At 43.0% G+C, this 23,575-nt stretch overlaps 1 protein-coding gene and 1 long non-coding RNA gene across 2 annotated transcripts in view; one reads left to right on the top strand and one right to left on the bottom strand.

Moving 5' to 3' along the window:
* Positions 1-326: 326 nt before the first annotated feature.
* map3k12 (mitogen-activated protein kinase kinase kinase 12) overlaps positions 327-23,575 on the bottom strand; it is a 40,030-nt gene continuing 16,781 nt past the window's right edge. The window contains exons 3-14 of the mRNA XM_084121439.1: positions 22,868-23,051; positions 19,083-19,274; positions 18,846-19,004; positions 17,096-17,254; positions 16,270-16,378; positions 15,944-16,053; positions 14,968-15,084; positions 14,404-14,523; positions 9,720-10,377; positions 8,208-8,275; positions 4,000-4,285; positions 327-2,241 (exon numbers count right to left, since the gene is read on the bottom strand). Of these exons, the coding sequence (XP_083977565.1) occupies positions 2,125-2,241; positions 4,000-4,285; positions 8,208-8,275; positions 9,720-10,377; positions 14,404-14,523; positions 14,968-15,084; positions 15,944-16,053; positions 16,270-16,378; positions 17,096-17,254; positions 18,846-19,004; positions 19,083-19,274; positions 22,868-23,051 (2,279 nt within the window). The 3' untranslated portion in view covers positions 327-2,124. The remainder of the gene's footprint in view (positions 2,242-3,999; positions 4,286-8,207; positions 8,276-9,719; positions 10,378-14,403; positions 14,524-14,967; positions 15,085-15,943; positions 16,054-16,269; positions 16,379-17,095; positions 17,255-18,845; positions 19,005-19,082; positions 19,275-22,867; positions 23,052-23,575) is intronic.
* LOC311087935 lies at positions 16,235-17,220 on the top strand. The gene is made up of 3 exons (XR_014607389.1): positions 16,235-16,367; positions 16,833-16,901; positions 17,099-17,220. It is a non-coding gene; the product is annotated as an uncharacterized lncRNA (long non-coding RNA).

Below are 23,575 nucleotides of genomic sequence, written 5' to 3'. Positions count from 1 at the left end.
TGTGTTCCGTTTTTTTGGGCCGATTCAGCATGTAGAATTGGCGTCTGGCTCTTTTGCCCCGTCACAGTCGGCTTTCAGCTAGATCTTTGGCGTTGGTTTGGCGTGTCCCTGCCCTTACTTGTAGTTCTTTATACTAGGGGCTTCATGTCTGGCATTAGCCACATGTATATGGAAGGCAATATTCTGGTTCAGTTTTTCTGTCTCCTCACAAGACAATAATACCATGAGCCGTTTTGATTCAGATTTCAGATATTTGATTCTTGTTTCTAGAGCCTGGTTACTGACTGAAGTTTGCGCAACAGTGGAAAACATTATATCTGAGGCTATTTTGTAGCTTAGCAGTTATTTAATAATTATATATTTTTTATTTTTACAAGTTCACAAACATAAAACGTGTCATCAGATGGTTTGCTGTAGGATGATGGATTGAGGTGTTTACATGACTTCAGTAATCTCAGTTCATTCATGCTTTTAGCAAATATGCCAGAAAAATGCATTTTTTCTTTACATAGAAATTTCTTATTCATAGTCAGATTATTGCTGTCTATGTAAATGTAACCAATTTGAGGACTTTTGAGTGTCAGTCAGAGTACAGCTGCCAATGTTCAATTGTCCAATTTCCATTCCTCATCAGAAAAAAAAAAAGAAAAAAAAAAAGATGTGGTTCGAGGTGTTATCTTCAAGAACCTTTTAAAAGGTTGTCTTTACATACAGACTCTTGTTACTGGAGGTTTGCATCTATGGAACCATCATTAAATACATTTTCAGTGCAACATGAGAAAGTGATCATGTACTGTATATAAACATCCTACTGTAAAGTGCCTACAAGCAACACAACATTACACATTCAAGGTAAAAAAGGTGCAAACATTTCTTTAGATGTATAAAAACAATCGATTTAAAAATTAAAATACATAAAAATGTATATCATGCATTTTGTTCTTCAGGACGTTACCCTTCTCAGACCTACATCTGGCAAGCTAAAATTCATATTCATTTTTTTTTTATTGTCATTTATTTGTTTTACTTTATTTTTTACAGTGCAGAAAATAAAAGTGCTTTCTTCAGATTAGTTGAAATGTACATATTGCATGTCCCTACGAAAGAAAAAAGTATTGAAAGATAATCCGAGAGGTCAGAGGAGAGCGGACAGTCGGAACGGATATCTCCGTGTCGTAGATCGTGTACGTTTATATGTGCCGTTCAGTCAGTGTTCATGTATACTTGCATCAAAGGTCCTGCACCTGACTATATAACTGTACATTGACACAGCGATCTGCTGATCTCCAGACCAGTTTGAGCTGCCGTGGTCGAGTGGCACAAGCACAGGAGAGAATAGTCGAAACTGGACCGTCTTCGGGTTAAATTACGTTAACAAATAGTTTTCTTTTTGTATTCTTAGACTTAGATTACTAAATATATATTTACATAAACTCCGGGCATTATAGTCGTAATAGATCACATTTGTATATGCACCTTGTAAATGCTTTGGAAAGGAAGCATCTGTACATAGTAGTGAAGTCAGTCCCAATCCGAGAGCAACACACTTCATTTACATCACGTCTGAACGGATTATTGGCGAAACTACTTTATCCAGGCCGAAGGAGGAAGATTCCTGCAATCAGGAGTTTCATTCGGCTCTACACATTCAAAATCGATCAACACTCTTTGCCTTCAAATCGTCCTGCTTACCACAAGCCTTCCACACACTAACGGAGATGATCTGGCACTCTCGTGGTAAATAGCACAAACCTAACGAAAGCATCACTGCTGCTTATTGGGAATGCCCTGAAGTTTTTAAGTGCATTGATCTTTTCACATAGTTCGTCTCGTCTAGTTTGCTGCACTACTTGTCTTCCTATATTTTCCGTGGCTATGTCCTGGATACGAGGCAGTTTGTGATCCCAAATTTGTTATGACCAGTGTCAGTGTATTTGTTCTTTGTGTGGCTAGACGTTTTGTGTTTGTATCGTTGCCTTTCTTGGATGATGTGTACACACACGTGTTTCACGAAAATCAGTTTTGCTTTGGTGCAACCTAAAGTGAAAGTGTGTGCTGGTGTGATGCCTGTGTTTGCTTGATTGCACAGGTTCACATGTGTGTGTGTGTGTGTGTGTGTGTTTTTCAGTTTTGTGGCCCCTGGCCCCAGCCTCCTGCACTCGGTGGACGGCTCGGCTCTCCGCTCCCTGATTGGTCAAGCTCAGCGCTGTCACAGTCCGAGTCCTCACATAGTGCGCGAGTCTGGGAACAGGAATAGAGAGCATGATTAAAGTCTTGAACACATTATAAATGATGCTCGTAAGATTGACTATTCAGCGGTGGACTAAACAAACACAGCCATTGAGAAAGAACTGTAAAAAGAAGGCAGAGTTTTTCAGGTCTGGTCCTGGAGGTTCACCGTACAGGTGTGTGTTTCCCGTACAACGGCGTCACTCGCTGCTTAACTACTATAGTGCGATGCATCGATGAAGAAACCAACTAGCTAATCACGACTGTTTCCCAGAACCATAGTGTTGCAAATTGGTGGTTCAACCATGTTGGTTAATGATGTCACGCAGATGTTGGAGTAATAACTACTGTTAATGAATCTGTTTGAGGTCTAATTAACGCTAGATATTTTGCTATACATTACGGACATGGCATCTGAGGACTTTCTCATATTTTTCTCAGTTATTTTGCTTTATTTCCAGATTCAATCATAGGCTCATTCTTACACTAGAGCTCGTTCACACATGCACACTCTTCAAAAACAACGCTTTAAATCTCTTGACAAACTAAAAGACGTAAATGACATTTCAATGTATTCTAAATAAAAGATGTAGATTGTACTGAATGTCAGCTTGCTTATTTTGCTCAAGATCAGGATTTATTGAGTCCACATGTCATGCAAACGAGAAACTCTGCTTCTAACCACAGGTCGAGAGCTGTCGCTCACACACACAACTGTGCGATGCTGTTTGCGAATGTTCGGTTTCGGGAAACACAGACTCGTTGAACTACGCTGACAACGACGGAACTTGCGATCATAGCTGGCAAACAATGTTTTCAGGAAACACACCCCTGATCAAACTCACCTACCTGTAGCTTTCCAGTCATCCTGAAGACCTTGATCAGGAGTGTTTAATCAGCTAAACTGCAGGACAGTGGACGTCCAGAGCCAGATCTGAAAAACCCTGCAATAAAGCAGCATTTGTTTTTCTCACGGCGATGTTATTAGCTGCGTCTACATGGACCCTAATATTTCCAATTGAACTAGTAGCCCAGTTCCAATAAAAAGTCACATGTAACCATGTTAATTGGAATGAATTGGCCCAATCCTGTTCTAACCCATTCGATAGGATATGTAAACACTTGATCGGATAGAAAAGTTGAAAAATCATGTAGAAATGGCGAAATGACACACGGAACGAGCTGCTGTTGTTGAACATAGTCTGTCGTGTCCGAGCAGTCCTTGCTTTGGATTCTCATCCACAGATGGCTTGTTTTGGGCAGGTACTGCTTGATAAATATACGCAGCACAGCACAAAGCTTCATGTGCTCGTCATCTCCTAATTAGGACCCAAAATTGATAAATATTTAAAAAAGAAGCAATGGTAGGAGGATGGCTAGTATGTGCATTTCTAAACAACGGGAAACTCTGTAAATTGGTGTATTGTGCACATGTCAAAAGATCATACATATAATAGCACACATTAAACCAATCACTTTATTTAGAGTTGATCTAACCCAAGTCTGGCCCTCGAGATCCACTGCCCTGCAGAGTTCATCTCCATCCCTGATCAGACTCACCTTCCTGAAGCTTTCTAGCAATCCTGAAGATCTTGATTAGCTTGTTCAGTTGTTTAATTGAGGTTAGAGCTAAACTCTACAGGAAAGTGGATCTCAAGGGCAAGAGTTAGCCACGCCACGTTCAGATTCATTCATTTCATTCCGATTGAAGCAAAGGGTATCCATGTAAACGTGGCTAGCATGTTATATGGTTTTACACAATACTAGTACCTCCATGATATTTTGTTCCAAGTCAAAATTGGCTCTCTCCTGTTCGAGGGCAGCTGCCTCTCTTTCAGACAGAGTGGGGTCTGTAATATCCACTGGGATCTCAGACCCTTGGGAGATGAGGTCATCGCTGCGGTCGTCCAGACGCTCGTCGGTGTTGGTGCTGACCACGTCTGGTGTGCCGCTGTGGGAGTGGTCAGTGGTGTGGCCCTCCTCTCCCTCTGAAACCGACAGGTTCTCTGAGCTGAAAGTGGATACTGATTGGCACTTGGTTATACTGGTTGGCCGTCTGTAAATTGGACATTAGAGAACATATAAACAATTAAACAAGGATATATTCAAATAAAAAATTTGGTAACACTTCATTTTGTGGTCCACTTTATGCCTGGCTCACACTACAGGAGTTTTAGGCCGATTTATCCCTGATTTTCCCCTCCCGAGAATCTGAGAAAAAATCGTATTGACGACCTTGATCGGTTCCGATGTTCGGCGCAGATTATCTGGTAATGTGAGGCGTTCACAGATCGAATCTTGCACCTCCCGATCTGCTCTCACACAAATCGGGCTCGCCCCGATCACATCAAACATGTTTTATATTTAGGATTTTAAATCGGGATGAGCAAGACTGTAATTACGTCAGTACTGTCAAAATAGCCAAGAAACAAGAAACAAGTAGGGCTGTCGTGGTGAAAGAAATTCCCTTGAGGTAATTTTGAGTGACTCCACAGCGCAATATGTGTTTTTATCTCCATTTATTTATTGCTAAATAAATAAGTGTTACGCTGTGGTCAGCAGGCACGAAGACGAGTACATGTTCAGTAATGAAACCGAAACTAAAAAGCGCGTTAAAACGAAGTGGAGTAAAACGAAGATACAATGTCAAAATAAGGGTCGGGTCCACATAATATAATAAACACAACATAAACCTGACAATGAGCTTGTTAGGCCATTGTTATATAACAGTTAGTTCCTTGAATCTCACTTTACGAGAGGCTTTCTGCTGATATTTCACCAGTATTGGCATTGAAAGTCTCTGCACATTCTAGACAGGCTGTCACTCAGTCATTAAACTGTTCATTCAACGGAAATGTAAAAATGCGAATGCATTCAAAGGTAGATGTAATGAAAGAAGCTGTTAATTATTTTAATATTTAATTTAAACTTTGAGCTCCACTTTACAAGGCTCAGCTGAGCAGCAATGCGGCGCATGGGCAACGCTGAAGCTGATGCGTCACTTCATGATCAATGGCATTGACTCATTGCATTAACCAGCGCTGACGCCATTCATTAGACATATCCTTAAAAGGATAGTGTTAAATTTTTGAAAGATTTCGCTTTCCTTGGTCACGGCTACCTTTTCACAAATATGACTTGATATGAAGGACAGATATTGTGTTTAAATGCTTTTCCGCTTCAGATCTGCTGTGTGAGATCACGTGAGACACTTCCTCTGGCACGATAATCTTAATAACATTTTGTAGTGTGTGATGTGCCGCGATTTTCAAATCTTGTAGTGTGAGCATGTTTAAGATTTGAGGAAAGAAAATCTGCAAAGATTCTCCTTAAGTGTGTCCTGGTCCCAGATTTTACAATCGGTTAGGATTTTAAAACTCCTGTAGTGTGAGCCAGGTATTAGACATTCTACTAACTATAAGTAACTTATAATGGGTTCCATGTCGGCCCTATGGGTCGTATCTGAATTAGCCCCAGTATGGGCCCTAAATTGGTTTGTCACATGGAATCAATGTTGATGGCGTTGAAATTCTGCAGCAGAGCGATGACATCATTATCTATTCTCATGTATACAAATATGGTAGTCTTCCTGATCAGTTTCAAGTCCTAAGCATACCAGAAGAACTCAATGTTGCAAGAGAAACTATTGAGTCTCTTTTCCAGCACTTTAGACACAGTTGCTCCTTTGCACTTCCAATGGCGTAGTATAACGAGCACACTCACACCCTCAGGAGAGCAGCCCGAAAAATGGAGCGCAGCCGGAAGAAAACAAAACTAGAGGTATTTCGCATTTCGTGGAAGGACAGTGTTACTGCATACACAAAGGCCTTAAAAACTAAATTAACGAGAAATAAAGCTTCAACTTCGGTCATTTCCAAACAGCACAGTAGTGGTGACTTTATGAATTTATTTAAGACTGATACTATTACAAAAAGAACTATAACTATGCAACCGTCTACTATAGTATCCAGTCAGACGTCATGCTATAGACCCCTGAGGAACAATTCCATTCATTCTTTGCTATAAGAAAGAAATAATTGTCTAAATTTCTTAATCATCAAAATCAACAACATGTTGCGACCCTATTCCGACTAAGCTACTGAAAGAGATGCTTCCAGAAGTCATAGATCCTCTTCTTAATATTAGTTATTCATCATTGTCATTAGGATACGTAACAAAACCTTTTAAGCTGACTATGATTAAACCTCTCATTCAAAAAGAAAACTTGATCCTAAAGAATGTTAATTACAGACCGATATCGAATCTACCTTTTCTGTCAAAGATACTAGAAAAGGCAGTATCCTCACAATCCTATTATTCAAATCCGTTAAAGGACTGTAAGGCTGCTTAAATTTGTCACGGCTGGGTGCAATGCAAAAAGGTGCAAGGACTCAAGTGCAGGAGAAATGATAAATATTTACAAAAGAAAACAAACACAAAACAAAACCCACGAGGGGGGAAACATAACTAATAAATACAAAACAAAAACATGAAACTTACTGGAGGATCACGGGGAACGGAAAACATAAGACAACGTACCGACACAGACTGCAAACAAGAAGGGACTTATAAAGGGAAACTAATCAGAAGGGAACAGGTGGAAGAACTCAAACAATAATCAGATAACAAGGGGGAGGGATCAGACAATGACCCGAGCACATGGCCCAAAATAACAAAACACCCATGTGCAGCACAAGACAGGACAGGCATGTGATAAAATTAGGTTAACCGGAATACGGGAACACTTCCCATAACACCAGATGTACTTGTTACATCTTAAGAGGAATGGCATCTATGCTAATATTAGTCTGTCTGTCTCATTCTTATCCTGAGGTTACCGTAGTCAGCCGTATCCGGGCCGTATCCAGATCAGAAGGTGGACCTGCACCTAGACACGACCTCTTTGCAGCCCTGAATGTCAGCAGAGACTGTGTCTACTAGACAATCCCCTGTGAAGACCTCGTTGACACGGCACAGATCCTCAGCAAAGACCGCAAGAACCAGACAAGTCTTCTGCACAGACCTATGGTCAGCTTCATCTCCATACCAGCGTGAGGAATCTGATCTTCAAGCAGAAGGAACTGGATCAAATATTTTGAATGCTATGATCCACAATCTGACTTCTGACTTGTGATGTAGCTCGAATCATAATCACACCGTGTTCGTTCGTTGGCCAGAGGAGAACTGGCCCCCCGACTGAGCCTGGATTCTCCCAAGGTTTTATTCTCCATTGCTCTCTAATGGAGTTCGGGTTCCTTGCCACTGTTGCCTCTGGCTTGCTTAGTTGGGGACACCTAATATTCAGCAATATTACTGATTTGACTACACTGACACTATTGGATGAGAAATCAACTGAGCTGGACAATGTTTTCTGCAGAGCTGCTTTATAGCTGAATTTAAGTCATTTCATAATTGACGTACTTTACACATTTATCGAACCTGGTCACCTGGTCATGTCGGCCCTATCTGAATTAGCTCCAGTATGGGCCCTACATGAGTTTGTCCATGGGTTCCTTGTTTGCTCTATGTGGATTAGCCCCAGTAAGGGCCCTAAATGGGTTTGTGCATGGGTTCCATGTTGGCCCTATCTGAATCCTCAAGCCCATATCGTGCCTATACTGGCCCCACCATCAGTTTTCAGGATCAGAATATCTCATTTGAGTCAGGCAAGCAAGCAGCCTTTAAATATCATCAGCTAGCAACATAACTAATGATCAATACCAGTTATCTTCCATCAGAGTTTCCCATGGTAGTGCAATTGTTATATTGCACTGTAGTGTCTGTACTCATATTATAAATATAACCATTTTGATATAACTCAAAATACATAACATTCAATCAGCCTATTTGCATGTGCATTTGCCAAAGCAAGAAGACATTATTTAATTGTGGATTTGGAAAGGCAGCTTTAAAGCAACTTACAACTATCATAATTTACAAGAAAATATTCCAGAAAGAATAAATAATGATGTTCTTACCGTCTTCTTGGTAACTCCACCTCACTGTCCACTTCACCCTCTTCTTCTTCAGAGGAAACACCACGTCGCTGGTGGAATTCAACACACTTCGTTCAAAAAATGTTTATATGATTGAATAAATATCCATTACATGTGTTTATAGGAAAATGGGCAAAACATGCTTAATGATTGAGGCCCAGAAAATCACAGAAAAAAACAAATGTAAATTACATGTTTGGATTTTTTAACAATATTTTGCATTTTTGCTATGTTTTACTATGTTTTTTATTAGTGTGAAACTTGCAGTTGTACAGTAACTTTTGACTGTTTGGTCATAACTTGCTTCATTTGATAATTTATTGGTTTTACTCAAGTTAAATAAAGCTGAATGTCAATTGAATTAGCTGTAACAGTTTACGGCGTCTCTAGTTAACTTGTGCAATTCTGAGATAAATAGATTTAAAAAAACTGGCATTACACTCTTAAAATTGTTGACCAACCCCTGAATGTAAATCCTGCTTTTTTTTATGCACAAGGGGAAATAGAAAAGTTGACGAAAAATGGTGACCCGTCATGAGACCTTCCCTTGTAGATCTATTGAAATCTGAACAGAAAGTATGAATAGGGATGGGAATTGATAAGAATTTAACGATTCCGATTCCATTATCGATATTGCTTATCGATCCGATTCCTTATCGATTCTCTTATCGATTCTTATTGGGTGAGGGAATAAGTACAAATTTGTTTGTATTAACTCGCTTTAATATCTGATCAGAAGACACAGCACAGAGTATACACAAAATCCATTGGTCCGGACAAAAAAAACAAAAAAACCCTGCCATTTATGTGCCATAAAAACTAAAAACACAGACTGAAAACAGTTAAGGAAGAGCTTGTGCCTTTTGGAATATTAACAGTGCTCATTTGGATTAGGCTATTGAGTTACTAAAACAATCTTTGTCAAATAATACACAGGTTTTCTTCACATTTTGAACGTTTTTGTTTCCATATGTTTAATTTCAATATCTGATGTGACTTATCCATTGTTGTTTTTACAGCTACAATGCTGGGAGCACTAAATGATATTCAGTCACATTATACACGCTTTTAACATTAAATAAAGCACAAAAATAGTACCTGATATTATCATTGCCGCACTTTGAGATCCGTTTCAAATAGAATCGTCGCGTGTCGCGGCTGGTTAAACTTTGATTAACATGGAAAATTATACTTTTTATCACGTGTCACGCCGTCGCGTCGCATGTAGTTAGGACGCGGTCAGAGCGCTTCTGCCTCGATGCCATGTTTGCTCATAGTGTTTGCTACGTTCTGAACCAAAACAACGCAGCACGTGTGTGACGTCGTGTCACATTTGAACGAGCGGAACCGATAAGCGAAATCGTTAAGCAGGCATGCTAACGGTTCCAAGGAATCGATTCACTGGGCACCGGTTCTGAAGAAGAACCGGTTCTCGGTTCCCATCCCTAAGTATGAATATGCAATCTTTTGTCAAAGGAATAGAGAGATGCATACCTGTTTGCGTGTGATAGCAGCTCGATACAGTATGGCTGATGGAGTCAGATGACTTCCGCTGGATCCTCTGGGCAATCGCACGGCGCCGGTGCCCTCCTCTCTCTCCTCGGCGTGGGTTCTGCCCACCGCTCCACTTCTGCCACAGCAGGGGGAATCAGGGCTGCTGGAGAACGGCAGGGAAGCGGCGTCCTCACTGGCCGTGTCACTTCTGGGTGGAGTCTCGTCCAGACCGGCGCCCGCTTCAGCCCCACCGCTGGTCTCTCTGACCAGGGCTTCAGTCGTGGCGGCACCACTGACTCCATCTTCAGCGTGGCGGGTGGAGCACAGCAGATCCGGGCTGGACGAGGACAGCTTCAGCGGGGGTGGCTCCAGCTGGCCCTCCCTCATGGCGCCCACTGAAGCCGTTTCAGCGAGGGGCGCGGCGGGCGCCGTCGTGTTGGACAGCGGGGGCTTTCTTTCTTGGCTAGCAGGGGCAGAAGGGTGCTTAGGCCCGGACAGATCCCCACTGCTTCCTCTGCCACCCCTCCGATGACGTGTTTTCACCCTGCGGTTCCGACTAGGTGAGGTAGGTCCTCGGTTTGCACATGGCGGGACGGTCACCTGCATCACACCGGCATCCATCTTGGGGAGAATGATCTCTGACCTCAGGAGGTCAGGTCTGGATATGGCAGTTAAAGAGAAAGTCATTAGTTACTCAACATTCTTTTTGGTGGCACTTTACATATTACAGTGTCTATGTCAAGGCAAATTCACATTGCACTGACAGATGCTGTGTAGTGTAGTGTAGGCTACCTGGGTGTTTAAAACATACAGAGCCGACAGACAAGTTGCAAATACAGTTGTAGTCTAAATTATTCAACCCCCATTGCAAGGTTTATTGGCAAAATGTACAGACTTTCAACTGTTTGCAATGAACAAATCAAACAAAAGTAATTGAAATTTACTCAACACAACTAATTTTCAACTTTTGAAAATTCAACTTTTAATGACTGAATGACTCTCAAAAAACGATAGTGAAGGCACTAAATGTTCCTCGAGACACAGTTGGAAGCATAGTTCACAAGTTCAAAGTTAAAGGATCAGTGGTTACTCTCCCTGGACGAGGCAGAAAAAGGAAGCGATCAACGGCTGAAACCAGATCTCTGAGAAGGTTCAGAAAAACCCTCGAGCGACTGCAGAAGACCTGCAGCAAAACCTGGTGGCCACAGGCTCTGAGGTTTCAGCTCGTACTAAACACATGCCAGAACTCCAGGACTACACCACTACTTACCCAAACTCCAGGACTACACCACTGCTGACCCAAACTCCAGGACTACACCACTGCTGACCCAAACTCCTGCACTACACCACTACTGACCCAAACTCCTGCACTACACCACTACTGACCCAAACTCCAGGACTACACCACTACTGACCCAAACTCCAGGAATACACCACTGCTGACCCAAACTCCAGGACTACACCACTGCTGACCCAAACTCCTGCACTACACCACTGCTGACCCAAACTCCTGCACTACACCACTACTGACCCAAACTCCAGGACTACACCACTGCTGACCCAAACTCCTGCACTACACCACTGCTGACCCAAACTCCAGGACTACACCACTGCTGACCCAAACTCCTGCACTACACCACTGCTGACCCAAACTCCTGCACTACACCACTACTGACCCAAACTCCTGCACTACACCACTGCTGACCCAAACTCCAGGACTACACCACTGCTGACCCAAACTCCAGGACTACACCACTGCTGACCCAAACTCCAGGACTACACCACTGCTGACCCAAACTCCAGGACTACACCACTACTGACCCAAACTCCAGGACTACTACTGACCCAAACTCCAGGACTACACCACTACTGACCCAAACTCCAGGACTACTACTGACCCAAACTCCAGGACTACACCACTACTGACCCAAACTCCAGGACTACACCACAACTGACCCAAACTCCAGGACTACACCACTGCTGACCCAAACTCCTGCACTACACCACTACTGACCCAAACTCCAGGACTACACCACTACTGACCCAAACTCCAGGAATACACCACTGCTGACCCAAACTCCAGGACTACACCACTGCTGACCCAAACTCCTGCACTACACCACTACTGACCCAAACTCCTGCACTACACCACTACTGACCCAAACTCCAGGAATACACCACTGCTGACCCAAACTCCAGGACTACACCACTGCTGACCCAAACTCCTGCACTACACCACTGCTGACCCAAACTCCTGCACTACACCACTACTGACCCAAACTCCAGGACTACACCACTGCTGACCCAAACTCCTGCACTACACCACTGCTGACCCAAACTCCAGGACTACACCACTGCTGACCCAAACTCCTGCACTACACCACTACTGACCCAAACTCCAGGACTACACCACTGCTGACCCAAACTCCTGCACTACACCACTGCTGACCCAAACTCCAGGACTACACCACTGCTGACCCAAACTCCTGCACTACACCACTACTGACCCAAACTCCAGGACTACACCACTGCTGACCCAAACTCTTGCACTACACCACTGCTGACCCAAACTCCTGCACTACACCACTGCTGACCCAAACTCCTGCACTACACCACTACTGACCCAAACTCCAGGACTACACCACTGCTGACCCAAACTCCAGGACTACACCACTGCTGACCCAAACTCCAGGACTACACCACTGCTGACCCAAACTCCAGGACTACACCACTACTGACCCAAACTCCAGGACTACTACTGACCCAAACTCCAGGACTACACCACTACTGACCCAAACTCAAGGACTACTACTGACCCAAACTCCAGGACTACACCACTACTGACCCAAACTCCAGGACTACACCACAACTGACCCAAACTCCAGGACTACACCACTGCTGACCCAAACTCCTGCACTACACCACTACTGACCCAAACTCCAGGACTACACCACTACTGACCCAAACTCCAGGAATACACCACTGCTGACCCAAACTCCTGCACTACACCACTGCTGACCCAAACTCCAGGACTACACCACTGCTGACCCAAACTCCTGCACTACACCACTACTGACCCAAACTCCAGGACTACACCACTACTGACCCAAACTCCAGGAATACACCACTGCTGACCCAAACTCCTGCACTACACCACTGCTGACCCAAACTCCTGCACTACACCACTACTGACCCAAACTCCTGCACTACACCAAACTCCTGCACTACACCACTACTGACCCAAACTCCAGGACTACACCACTACTGACCCAAACTCCAGGACTACACCACTACTGACCCAAACTCCAGGACTACACCACGACTGACCCAAACTCCAGGACTACACCACTACTGACCCAAACTCCAGGACTACACCACTACTGACCCAATCTCCAGGACTACACCACGACTGACCCAAACTCCAGGACTACACCACTACTGACCCAATCTCCAGGACTACACCACGACTGACCCAAACTCCAGGACTACACCACTACTGACCCAAACTCCAGGACTACACCACGACTGACCCAAACTCCAGGACTACACCACTACTGACCCAAACTCCAGGACTACACCACTACTGACCCAAACTCCAGGACTACACCACGACTGACCCAAACTCCAGGACTACACCACTACTGACCCAAACGCACAAGAAAAGTGCTCAAAATCATATAAATAAGCCACAGAGGTTTTGGGATTCTGTTCTGTGGAGCGATTAAACAGAACTGGATCTGTTCGTCCCTCTGGATCAGCGGTGTGTCTGGAGGAGGAATGAAGCATCAGCTGTGAAGAACACTGTCTACAGTCCAGCATGTGGAGCTTGTGATGCTCTCGGCTGATGTATATCCTCCGGCTCTGGAAACCTGCAGCGTGAGGAGGGAGAGATGGAGTCACTGAAGTATCAGGAGATCCTTGGAGGAAACGTCATGCCGTCAGTGAGGAAGCTGGAGCTTGGGCATTCCAACAGGACAATGATCCCAATCATACCTCAAATTCCAGCAAGACTTGGTCGCCAGAAGTCCTGGAAGATACAGTGGCATCACAGTCACATGACTTGAGCCCCATAGAAAATCTCTGGTGGGCTTTGAAGAGGGCGGTTGCAGCAGCAAACCCAAGAATATTACTGAACTGGAGGCCATTGCTCATGAGGAACAAGCTCAGATTCCTCAGAAATGCTTCCAGAAGCTGCGGTCTGGCTCTACATCTCGTTTGCAGCAGCTCAGAACAGCAAAAGGGTTGAATAATGTTCAGATTAAATGTTGCATTTTCAGTTGAATTCAGTTGAAAGCACTTGAAACATGTGTTGAGCTATTTCAATTACTTTTTTGTTCATTGCGAAGTACGAATTGCGCTTACAACCTTATGTGCAAAACGCATCAGTAATGTCCTTTTTTTTCCAGAAAAATGTGTCTTTCATAATTCTGTGTGTCCATGTTTGTAGAAAATGTTGAAGATCATTTTCTAAGCATTTAATCATGTACATATTCTTTGTATCTTGGAACTTCTCTACAACTTACAGTGAAGCAGACTGTTGCTGCGCTGTTTGTTTTATACACAGAAGACAAAGACAAAGCCTTTCTACCCTACATAACACTGTGTGTAAGACAGACTATAACCCTGACCCTGATATATGTCCATGTTATATGTTGTATATATGACTGAATGAGACTCCTCTTACCTCTTGCCGTGAGACGGCAGTTTCTGAGGGACGCTTCTCTTCTTGATGAGTTTGTCCACTGTGGTCGAGGGGTGATGTTTGAACAGACCGGGATATTTCTTATCCAGACACTGTTCCCTCCTTAATAAATAACACCATAGCATTAGCACTTATAAATAAAGATAAATGTATCTAATTTGGATGCATTTCAGTTATCTGAAGTGAATGATGGGAGCCCTTTCAGACCGGTCAAGAACACCGGAAAAGAACAAGCATCCTAAATAGTTACACACTGCCCATTGCTACAGTAAATACAGTGTCTTTGTTCAGTGGTTTATAGCCTTTAGATCAGTCAATCTCTTTTCACTATCAGTTCACAGGATATGAGGTGTAATTAAATTATTATGGTATAGTAATATTGAAAGGGTGAAAAACAGTGGGAATGTCGCTTTTGAGAAGCTCTATTATTATGTTTATTTGCTATGAATCTTCACTCCCCTGCATCTAGAGCTCTTCAGGATGTCAGGTGGACGCTGTCATGTTGTAAAGATGATGTTAGAGGAACAGAAGATGTCAGGGAATCACCTGAGCAGCTCTTTCTCTTTGAGCTCCAGCTGCAGCATGACGGCGTTGAGCTCCATGTAGAGGTTATTGGCTCTCTCCAGCTTTCTCTCGTAGTGTTCTCTGATGTCCAGCGCGTGCCTATGGACATGAGGCGTGCTCAGCAACATGTCAATCACTGCTCTTTTCCTCTCGCTTTTATGACACAGTTCAGGTTCAGCCCTCAAGACCTGCGCTAACTCTAAACACTGAGTCTACTGTACAACCTCACTATATAAAGACGCTTCATATATAGAACCTTTTCCATCATGGGATCATTTTATATATTTAGTTTTAATTCATTCATTTTGTTTTGATTGATATTTTCATTACAATTAAATTTTATGAATTTAACCGCTTGTAAACATACCTTATCACTAGAAAATTTTAAAACCTGTAAAATATTAGAGCAGGGATGGGCAACTTCGGTCCTGGAGGACCACTGTCCTACAGAGTTTAGCTTCAACCCTAATCAAACACACCTGAACAAGCTAATCAAGGTCCTCAGGATTACTAGAAAATTACAGGCAGGTGATTTCTTCAGGGTTGGAGCTAAACTCTGTAGGACAGTGGCCCTCCAGGACCGAAGTTGCCCATCCCTGTATTCGAGTATTATGCAATCATTCAAGATGTCTCTTCTCATATAGAACCTTTTTGGTTAGGGATACACCGATATGAAAATTTTGGCCGATACCGATAATTCTTTATATTTGAAAGCTGATAACCGATATATTGGTCGATAAGTCTAAATCCAAATTTTTGAGACCCTGATTACAAAAACAAAAGCCTCAGCATTAAAAGCCATGTCCCAAACACACAATTATAATGATGTTCTCATTATAATTTTATGTAGCCGATATGACAGACTTGCTGAAAAAGCAGTCATCTACTCTCCTCTGTTCATGTTTCCCTCCTGATCGGCTCTATTAAGGCTGTTTAGGGTCACGTGATCGTTGCTGACCTGAGTTCCTCCCGTCGCCGGTTAATCAGCTCTTCATCCAGACGGTGCAGACACGTGCCCTCCGACTTAATCTTCTCAAAGTGCTGCTTCACCTCCTCACGCCACTCCGCCTAAACACACACACACACACACACACACATTATCATCATTAAATCACTGATCATCTCTTGCTTTAGCTGCACCGTTACAAGGACCAATGGCGCGGAACTAATTTTTTGTCCTTTCTTTTAATGCGGTGACTTCTATGATGAGGATGTTTTTAATTTCTGGAGTATTATTTTTAATATTTGGGGCGGTAGTGCTGTAGTGTCTGCCGCGCGTCTCACCTGTGATTTGAAATAGGTCTCCTGTGGCGTGGACAGCACGTCTGCTGAGGCGATGTCCAAGTGCAGCAGAATCTGCCTGAACGACGGCCGGTTCCTGGGTTTGCAGTTCCTTCACACACACACACACGCATTAGTTTATCATGTGAATCCGTTAATCATATTATTCTCGTCGCCATCTTTTCCTTGTCATCTATTTCCACATGGTTCTCTCCTGTCTTCTTTCTTGTGACAAAAAGTACACTTTAGCAAACTCAAAGGTGCAGTGTGTGATTTTTAGAGGCATCTAGTGGTGAGGTTGTGAATCGCACCCAACAGAGGTTACGGTGGCCGACAGGAAGTGATGTCATCGTCTGAGACAGCAGAGAGTAGCCAGTTAAACAATGAGGTTTCTTTACTAAGCTAAATCAAGAAATCATGTTTACTTAATTATTCAGTAAAACGATATGTTATTGCAAATATTATTGTTACTTGTTCATCATTGTGTCAGTGTTTTATTCGCTGACTTTAGCTAGCTTCACTGCACAAAGAACAACAGAGTGACGAAACGCATTTTTTCCGTTCAGGGCCACCGTAGAAACATGTCGATGTAAGCGGACCCGCGGTGTGTGTAGAGAGAAATGCCTCATTCTAAGGTAATCAAAACAACGGTTCATAAAGTAAGGTCTTTATACACCACTGAACACATAGTTATGTTTATTATATTTCATTTCTATCAACACATCCTCCTAAATATTACACAATGCACCTTTAAAAAGAGTCCTTATTACACTTCAAAGCAATTAACTCTCTCTCTCTCTCTCTCTCTCTCTCTCTGTCTCTCTCTCACCAGCACTGTCGGAGCAGGATTTTGAAGCCATCGGGACAGCTGTCAGGAAGAGGGAGCTGAAGACTGTTGTTTCCCACACCCCATATGATGGCGGAGGAGTCCACGTCTTTATACGGGATCTCACCGGTCAGCATCTCCCACAGGACCACACCGAACGACCTGCCAAAACCAGATATGATGGATTCAACACCTCATACTCTGCTGGATTCAACACTTTTATGTGTGATATAAAAAATGTTCTATGCATGCCTATTTTCTTTGTAAATTAGAGCTTTTGCACAGGGTAGTCCCTTAGGAACATTTTCCTGGTTGCATCCTGGTTTTCCTGGTTGCGCCAGTAGGAACTCTGACGTAAGCCGCGCTTGTTGTTGGGACTTTTATTTTGACAGTGCAGAGAACGCCTGAGCCTGAGCTCACAGTGCTCGCATTCTCCATCTTCATTAGTTTATGATCTGTCTAACAGTCCTGTATAATATATGTTTTTAGATAGAACTGTCACACATAGAAAGTTGACAGTAATGAAGAGTTATTAGCCTATGCCGTGTGGTTGATGTCCAGTGTTGCTGAGCAGAAATACATAATCATGTTTCTCTTGGTCTCCTCAAAGTTGTGTTGGATTTTCTCCTCAGCATAAAGGTTAAGAGGGCCATCTATCACTGTTTTACATGTTCGTAGAGTTAGCTTGTGGAGTAAATATATAGGCTATAATCTGTGTGTTTACACAGCCTTTTTAATAATGGCGTGTGCTGGTGTTTCGCGTGCGTTTGGCCAATCAGCGAACACTAACGTCACAGATAGCTCCTATAGCGCTGGTTTAGACCGACTCTGAAGTAGGAGTAAATTAGTTCCTCCAAAAGGAGTTCCTAGAACTAAGATCGTTCCCAGTTCCTGCGGTGCGAACACGCCAAAATCCAGGAACTTCTGCCAATAGTTCTAGGAACTATGAAAAGGTTCCTCTGGTGCGAAAGCCCCTATGGAGAGCACTCCTTTCACAAAACAGGAGCTCTATGGGAGGCTTGAGCAATAACACAGAGCAGCCGAGGAGAAACGCTAACATCTGTGATCTTAGGAGACGATGTGGTGTTTCACCAGAAGAATGAGCACCTGTGGACAACACACTCCTCAGTGTTTCCTTCAGGGGTCCGACAGCAGAGCCTCAGAGAGACAGCGCTGTACCTTATCTATTTAATATCCATGTAGTTAATGAAAAAGACGCATTGGGATTGGCATTTGGAGACTCTATTGGAGTTAGTGCATAGAAATGCGCTGGAGGAGGAATATGAACCATTCTGTCATCATCAACTTGAGCGTTCATTTACCAAATCTGATGTGCGTTCACTGTTCAATGTCTATGTGTGAATAAAAGTTTTTGAAGCGTCAGAGTTTTGGATTGAATAGGCTGTCCATGGTGGGACTTGAAATATCTTCATTAGTGTTTCTACTGTCTGGAACGACATGAGGGCGAGTAATTGATGACAGAATTTTCATTTTTGGGTGAATTAACCCATTTAGGTAATACTAAAATTAGATTTTTACATTTTTGTTCTAGTGTTGATTGATGGTCAGCTGGTCTGGTTATCCTAAATTAGGTTTATCTGCTTTAAATTATTGTTTGTATATGCCAACTATAATTAATGTCTGTGTGAGCTTTCTGCAAACTACTTTCCCTACGGGGATGAATAAACACTACTACTACTTTTATTGAACTGCGTTAAATCCTCCCAGACCCAATCACTACTAATGATCATACCAGATGTCCACTTTCTCAGACACGGGTTCGTTGCGTATGACCTCCGGCGCCATCCAGGCCACGGTGCCGGCGAACGACATCTTGGTGCTCTTGTCCCTGAGCTCCTTAGACGTGCCGAAGTCTGAGATCTTCACCAGGTCGTCGTGTGTGATCAGCATACTGACGGGAGAGAGGGTGTGTTATCAGTCGTGCGGGGGGAGGGGACAAACAAGACTAAAGCTAGTCAGGCGGTCATACTTGGGAGATTTGAGATCTCTGTGGATGATCTTGTGCAGGTGGAGGTAGTTCATGCCGCCGGCGATGCCCATGGCCCAGTCCACCAGCAGGGAGGGCGTGATCTTCCGTCCGGCCCTCAGGACCTCGTAGAGCTGGCCCTGCGCACAGTACTCCATGAGGATGCAGTAACACGGGGCCTGCGTGCACACGCCCCTGAAACACACACACACACACGCTTTCAACACGCGTCTGCAGAAACGGACTGTGCTGAGAGTGTTTGCTGAGTATCAGCTGCTGAGGAGAACTTCAGCTGACCCGCGCTAAGCGCCGCCCCCTTATGTCCTTAATAACAATCACATGATTGGTGCACATGTGCACAGTCACTATTCTCTCGCAGTGAAAAACACATCGTGGAGCAAAGAGGACACCGACAACACGCCGACAAACAAGACAGAGCAGGTTAATTTAGGTATGAAACAGTCTCAGCATTCAAATGTTGTCATTTTTTAATACATTCAAACAATAAATACCGTTTTGAGTCTCTTTGATGTGTGGCGACAGATCGCTGTACAGCAACATAGTGTTGGCCCAGATCCGGCCCACATCTGGCACACATTGATTCCACACGGCCCAGATGTGGCCCGGATCTGGGTCGACACTATGCTGCTGTCTGGGTCAGTTCAACCAATCATCTCTTCCTTCTATTTAATTTATAGCATTAAATAAACATCAATGAACATCAGAAGGAATGTTGTTTCAACTGTGGAAAAACGTCAATACACACACCGTTTTTCAAGTTCTAGTCCACCGACGTTAATCTACTAACTCTACTGTCTGGTTTGTTTGTCAGACAAACATAATATTGGCATTATGATTGGTCAGATTGCCAGTCAAACCCTCTTTTGGCATTAAAAAATTACTGTCAGGATTTACTAAAGACACGCAGTGAAAAATTTGCATTGAACGCATAGACCATTATTTTCACGTATGCGTTTGTAGTTTTACTGTCAGACCGCTAAATTTATTATATTGTAGTCTTGATTTACTAACGTGATTTACTAAGGTTTGCGCTATTCAATTTACTGGTATTTGCGCCATTAGAAAAGCATGTCTGGACCCAGTTTGCCATTAACATGCTGCGATAGTTGCTGTAGGAGGAGGAACCGCAGAGAATCTTCTCCACTCACCTTCATTTATTTGTAATGCCAGAGGACGAAGATATCGTTTGCCAAGCTGTGTTATTGTTAATTTGCAGCGTCTGTGTTATTAGTAGATCACACTAATTTCCATCAGCTCTGTTTGTGACCTAATTTGCGCCATCAACTGTGCACTGACGTTTATGCTAATAACTTTTGAAAATTCGGATTCCTTGGAATAAAATAATTTATTTTACGCCATGACATTTTTTTCACCATTTTGGATTTTCTGAAAATTCTAAATTTTTCGAATTCATCCTAGACGCTTTTTCCAATTGTCATCAAAATTGGCTCAAATAATCTTCAGACCATGCTGGCAAAAAAGTTCTTAGAAGCTTTTTCATAACGTGAATACGTGAATAATACTTGAACAAGTTTAACGAAGAGCATGTGAAAATAGATGTGAGGCTATATCTCCGCAACGTTTAGCGTATCAAGATTAGTCTGAGGCATTACATGTAGCGTTTTGGCACAGCGCCACCTACTGGTCAGGAGAACTGAAAAATAGCTATTTTTGTTTATAACTATTTTTGGTTAGCCCAAAAATTTAAATTTGTCTCTTTTTGATTCAGTGCAGCATACAGTGTCGAATGATACCCAATTTTCCCTTGTCGGCCATTTTGGGCTTCAGCCATTTTGAATTTCGTCGTAAAATTCAGCATTATCGTATCATTAGGAAACGTAGTATTTGTCAAGGAACGTGTTTGTATGTGTAAGGAACTGAAGAGTTTCGGAACAGTGCCATCTTGAGGTCCAAATTTATAATGAAATTATAATATATAAAAATAATTAATAGTTAATGGATTTTTTTTACTTTTGCCTATTTCAGTGAAACTAGTCTTAATAGATTGACATTTAACAATAAACAATTACAGATTATCGAAACTGCTGTCTGCAATTTTTAACCTAACTCCTAGGCCATTGGTCCGATTTTCGTCTCAGATCATCTTTAGACCATGCCGACATAATGTTATAAAAATATTTTTGATTGATCAAACCACTGTGTTTCGAATAACACATTAACAAAGTTGTTGTCATGGTGGCAAGCTGACTCTTGAGGCTGTATCTCTGCAATGCTTTGGCAAATTGACACCAAATTTTGTGTGTCATTATCTCCTCACACTGACCACACCACATCAATTTGGTACCAGTGCCTCCTATTGGTCAAAAGTGATCAGCAATTAAATCATATTACTAGTGAGTTTTCAGCCATTTTGCTTAAAATCATCTAAAAATGTCTTTAATTACTAATTTTTGTAGTTAGTGTGCTTGGCCCCATTATTTGTATAAAATATTGTGCTGTGTGTTTCAAAGCGAAGTGCGCACATGATCAGACTGTTTTGATACCTCACCTGTGTTGTGTTTGATGCACGTCATCTCTTGTAATGATCTGCGAACCCCGCCTCTGAGCTGATTCGACAGATTTCATAGGTCATTTTATTTACAGTGCTGATTGCTTACACCAGAGGTCTTCAATCCTGCTCCTGGAGGGCCACTGTCCTGCAAAGTTTAGTTCCAACCCTAATCAAACACACCTGAATCAGCTCATCAAGCTCTTCAGAATCGCTTGAATATTCAAAGGCAGGTGTGCTGAAGCAGGTTGGAACTAAACTCTGCAGGACAGTGGCCCTCCAGGAGCAGGATTGAAGACCTCTGGCTTACACACCTCTGAAATAAATACTAATTCCTAACCTACACCCTGACCCTAACCATAGTATAGCATTGGTAGCACATCATGATAGATAGCATTACTGTTTGTTGTGATTAGATCCATCCATGATTGTTCTGAACTGAATCCATGAACTTTCTTGACAGTGATTGAGTTGATCAATGAAATCAGCTATGGGTGAGATTTACACTTAAAAAAAACACACAGATCATTCGCTGATCAACCGAATCAGGTTGCACTCTGTCTTTCGGAGTGTTAAGTCCAGTTGCATAAAGTACATGCTGGACAAAGACATAGTCACGTTACCCAGGTCTGTTAGTCTGATTTCTCAAAAACCGGACTAACTTGAAGCTTGCACATGTCATTTTAAAAGTTAAAGGGGACCTATCATGCTCTTGTACAAAGTCTTGATGTTGTGTCTGGGCTCTACTAGAACAGGTTTTCCTGCTTGAATGTTGATTATTTTCCTCATGTTCTCCATTGTTGCAGCTCCTCTCTTCCCAGTCTGTCAGTAACGCTCTGTTTACTTCCTGTCTCTATGAAGCCCTGCCTTCTGAAAAGCACACTCTGATTGGTCGGCTGGAGCAGTGTGTTGTGATTGGTCAAGCTCTTCGAGTGTGTTTGGGAAATGTCCCGCCCCTTACCATAACCCCCAGTTTAACACACTACTTACTAACTCAACCAGGCCCCGCCCCTTTATTCTGCGTATTAATTATTTAAATGAGGAATATTGTGATGTGTTCGTTCCCGGAAGAAACTCAAGACTACAATGGAGGCGTTTCAGGAGTTCAGAAACACTGACACTGACATAGAGAATAACTGGAGCTTTTTCATGCTCAAACAGCAACATCACACACTAAGACAGATGAAGATGGGAAAACACTTTAAATGATCGATTCTAATTGAGGGTGATGGTGTTGTGCATGTTTCCGTTCACTCACTTGAAGGTAATGATGTTGGGGTGTTTGAGCTTGCGCAGATGTTTGATCTCAGTCTCCTTGATGTCCCTTACTTTCTTCACAGCCACGTCCTCACCATGAAACTTGCCCAGGAAAACCGCCCCCTGCGCCCCGCTGCCAACCCACTGCAGCTCGGAGATCTCCTCGAACGGCACCTCCCAGGAATCTGGAAGAGACATTTCATTATCCCCGCCTGAAACGACTCTGGGCCCTATCATACACCTGGTGCAATGCAGCGCCAGTTTTTTGCTAGTTTTAGCCTAACGCAGTTATCATTTTCACGTCCTGCGCCACGTTGTTTAAATAGCAAATGCATTTGCGCCCATCTGTGCGCTCATGGGTTGCTGGTCTGAAAACGAGGTGTGTTCAGGTGCATTGTTGGTGCGTTGCTATTTTGAGGAACTGAAATAGACTCACAGCACGCGTAAACTCTGCTTATTACACACACAGGGACGCCGAGCAGCACACAAACATGCCAAATATAAAAAATTTAAGGATTATAATTTAAAAGATTATTATTGTGTACATAAAGATATGGTGGAATCCGGCTTGTCCCGTAGATGGTCTGCTTGCATGCTTTAACCTCGCACAAGAGCAGATCCGTTTCCTTTCCGTTTCCGAGAGCAGTCTTTCCGCTTGTAGAATCCGCAATGTTAATAGCGATTCTGCCATGGCGTGAGTGCAACTGGC

This window comes from Abramis brama, assembly GCF_963993115.1.
Source record: "Abramis brama genome assembly, chromosome: 8".
NCBI lineage: Eukaryota > Metazoa > Chordata > Actinopteri > Cypriniformes > Leuciscidae > Abramis > Abramis brama.
The sequence above is the reverse complement of the archived record's forward strand: the minus strand, read 5'-3'. Positions and strand labels throughout refer to the sequence as shown.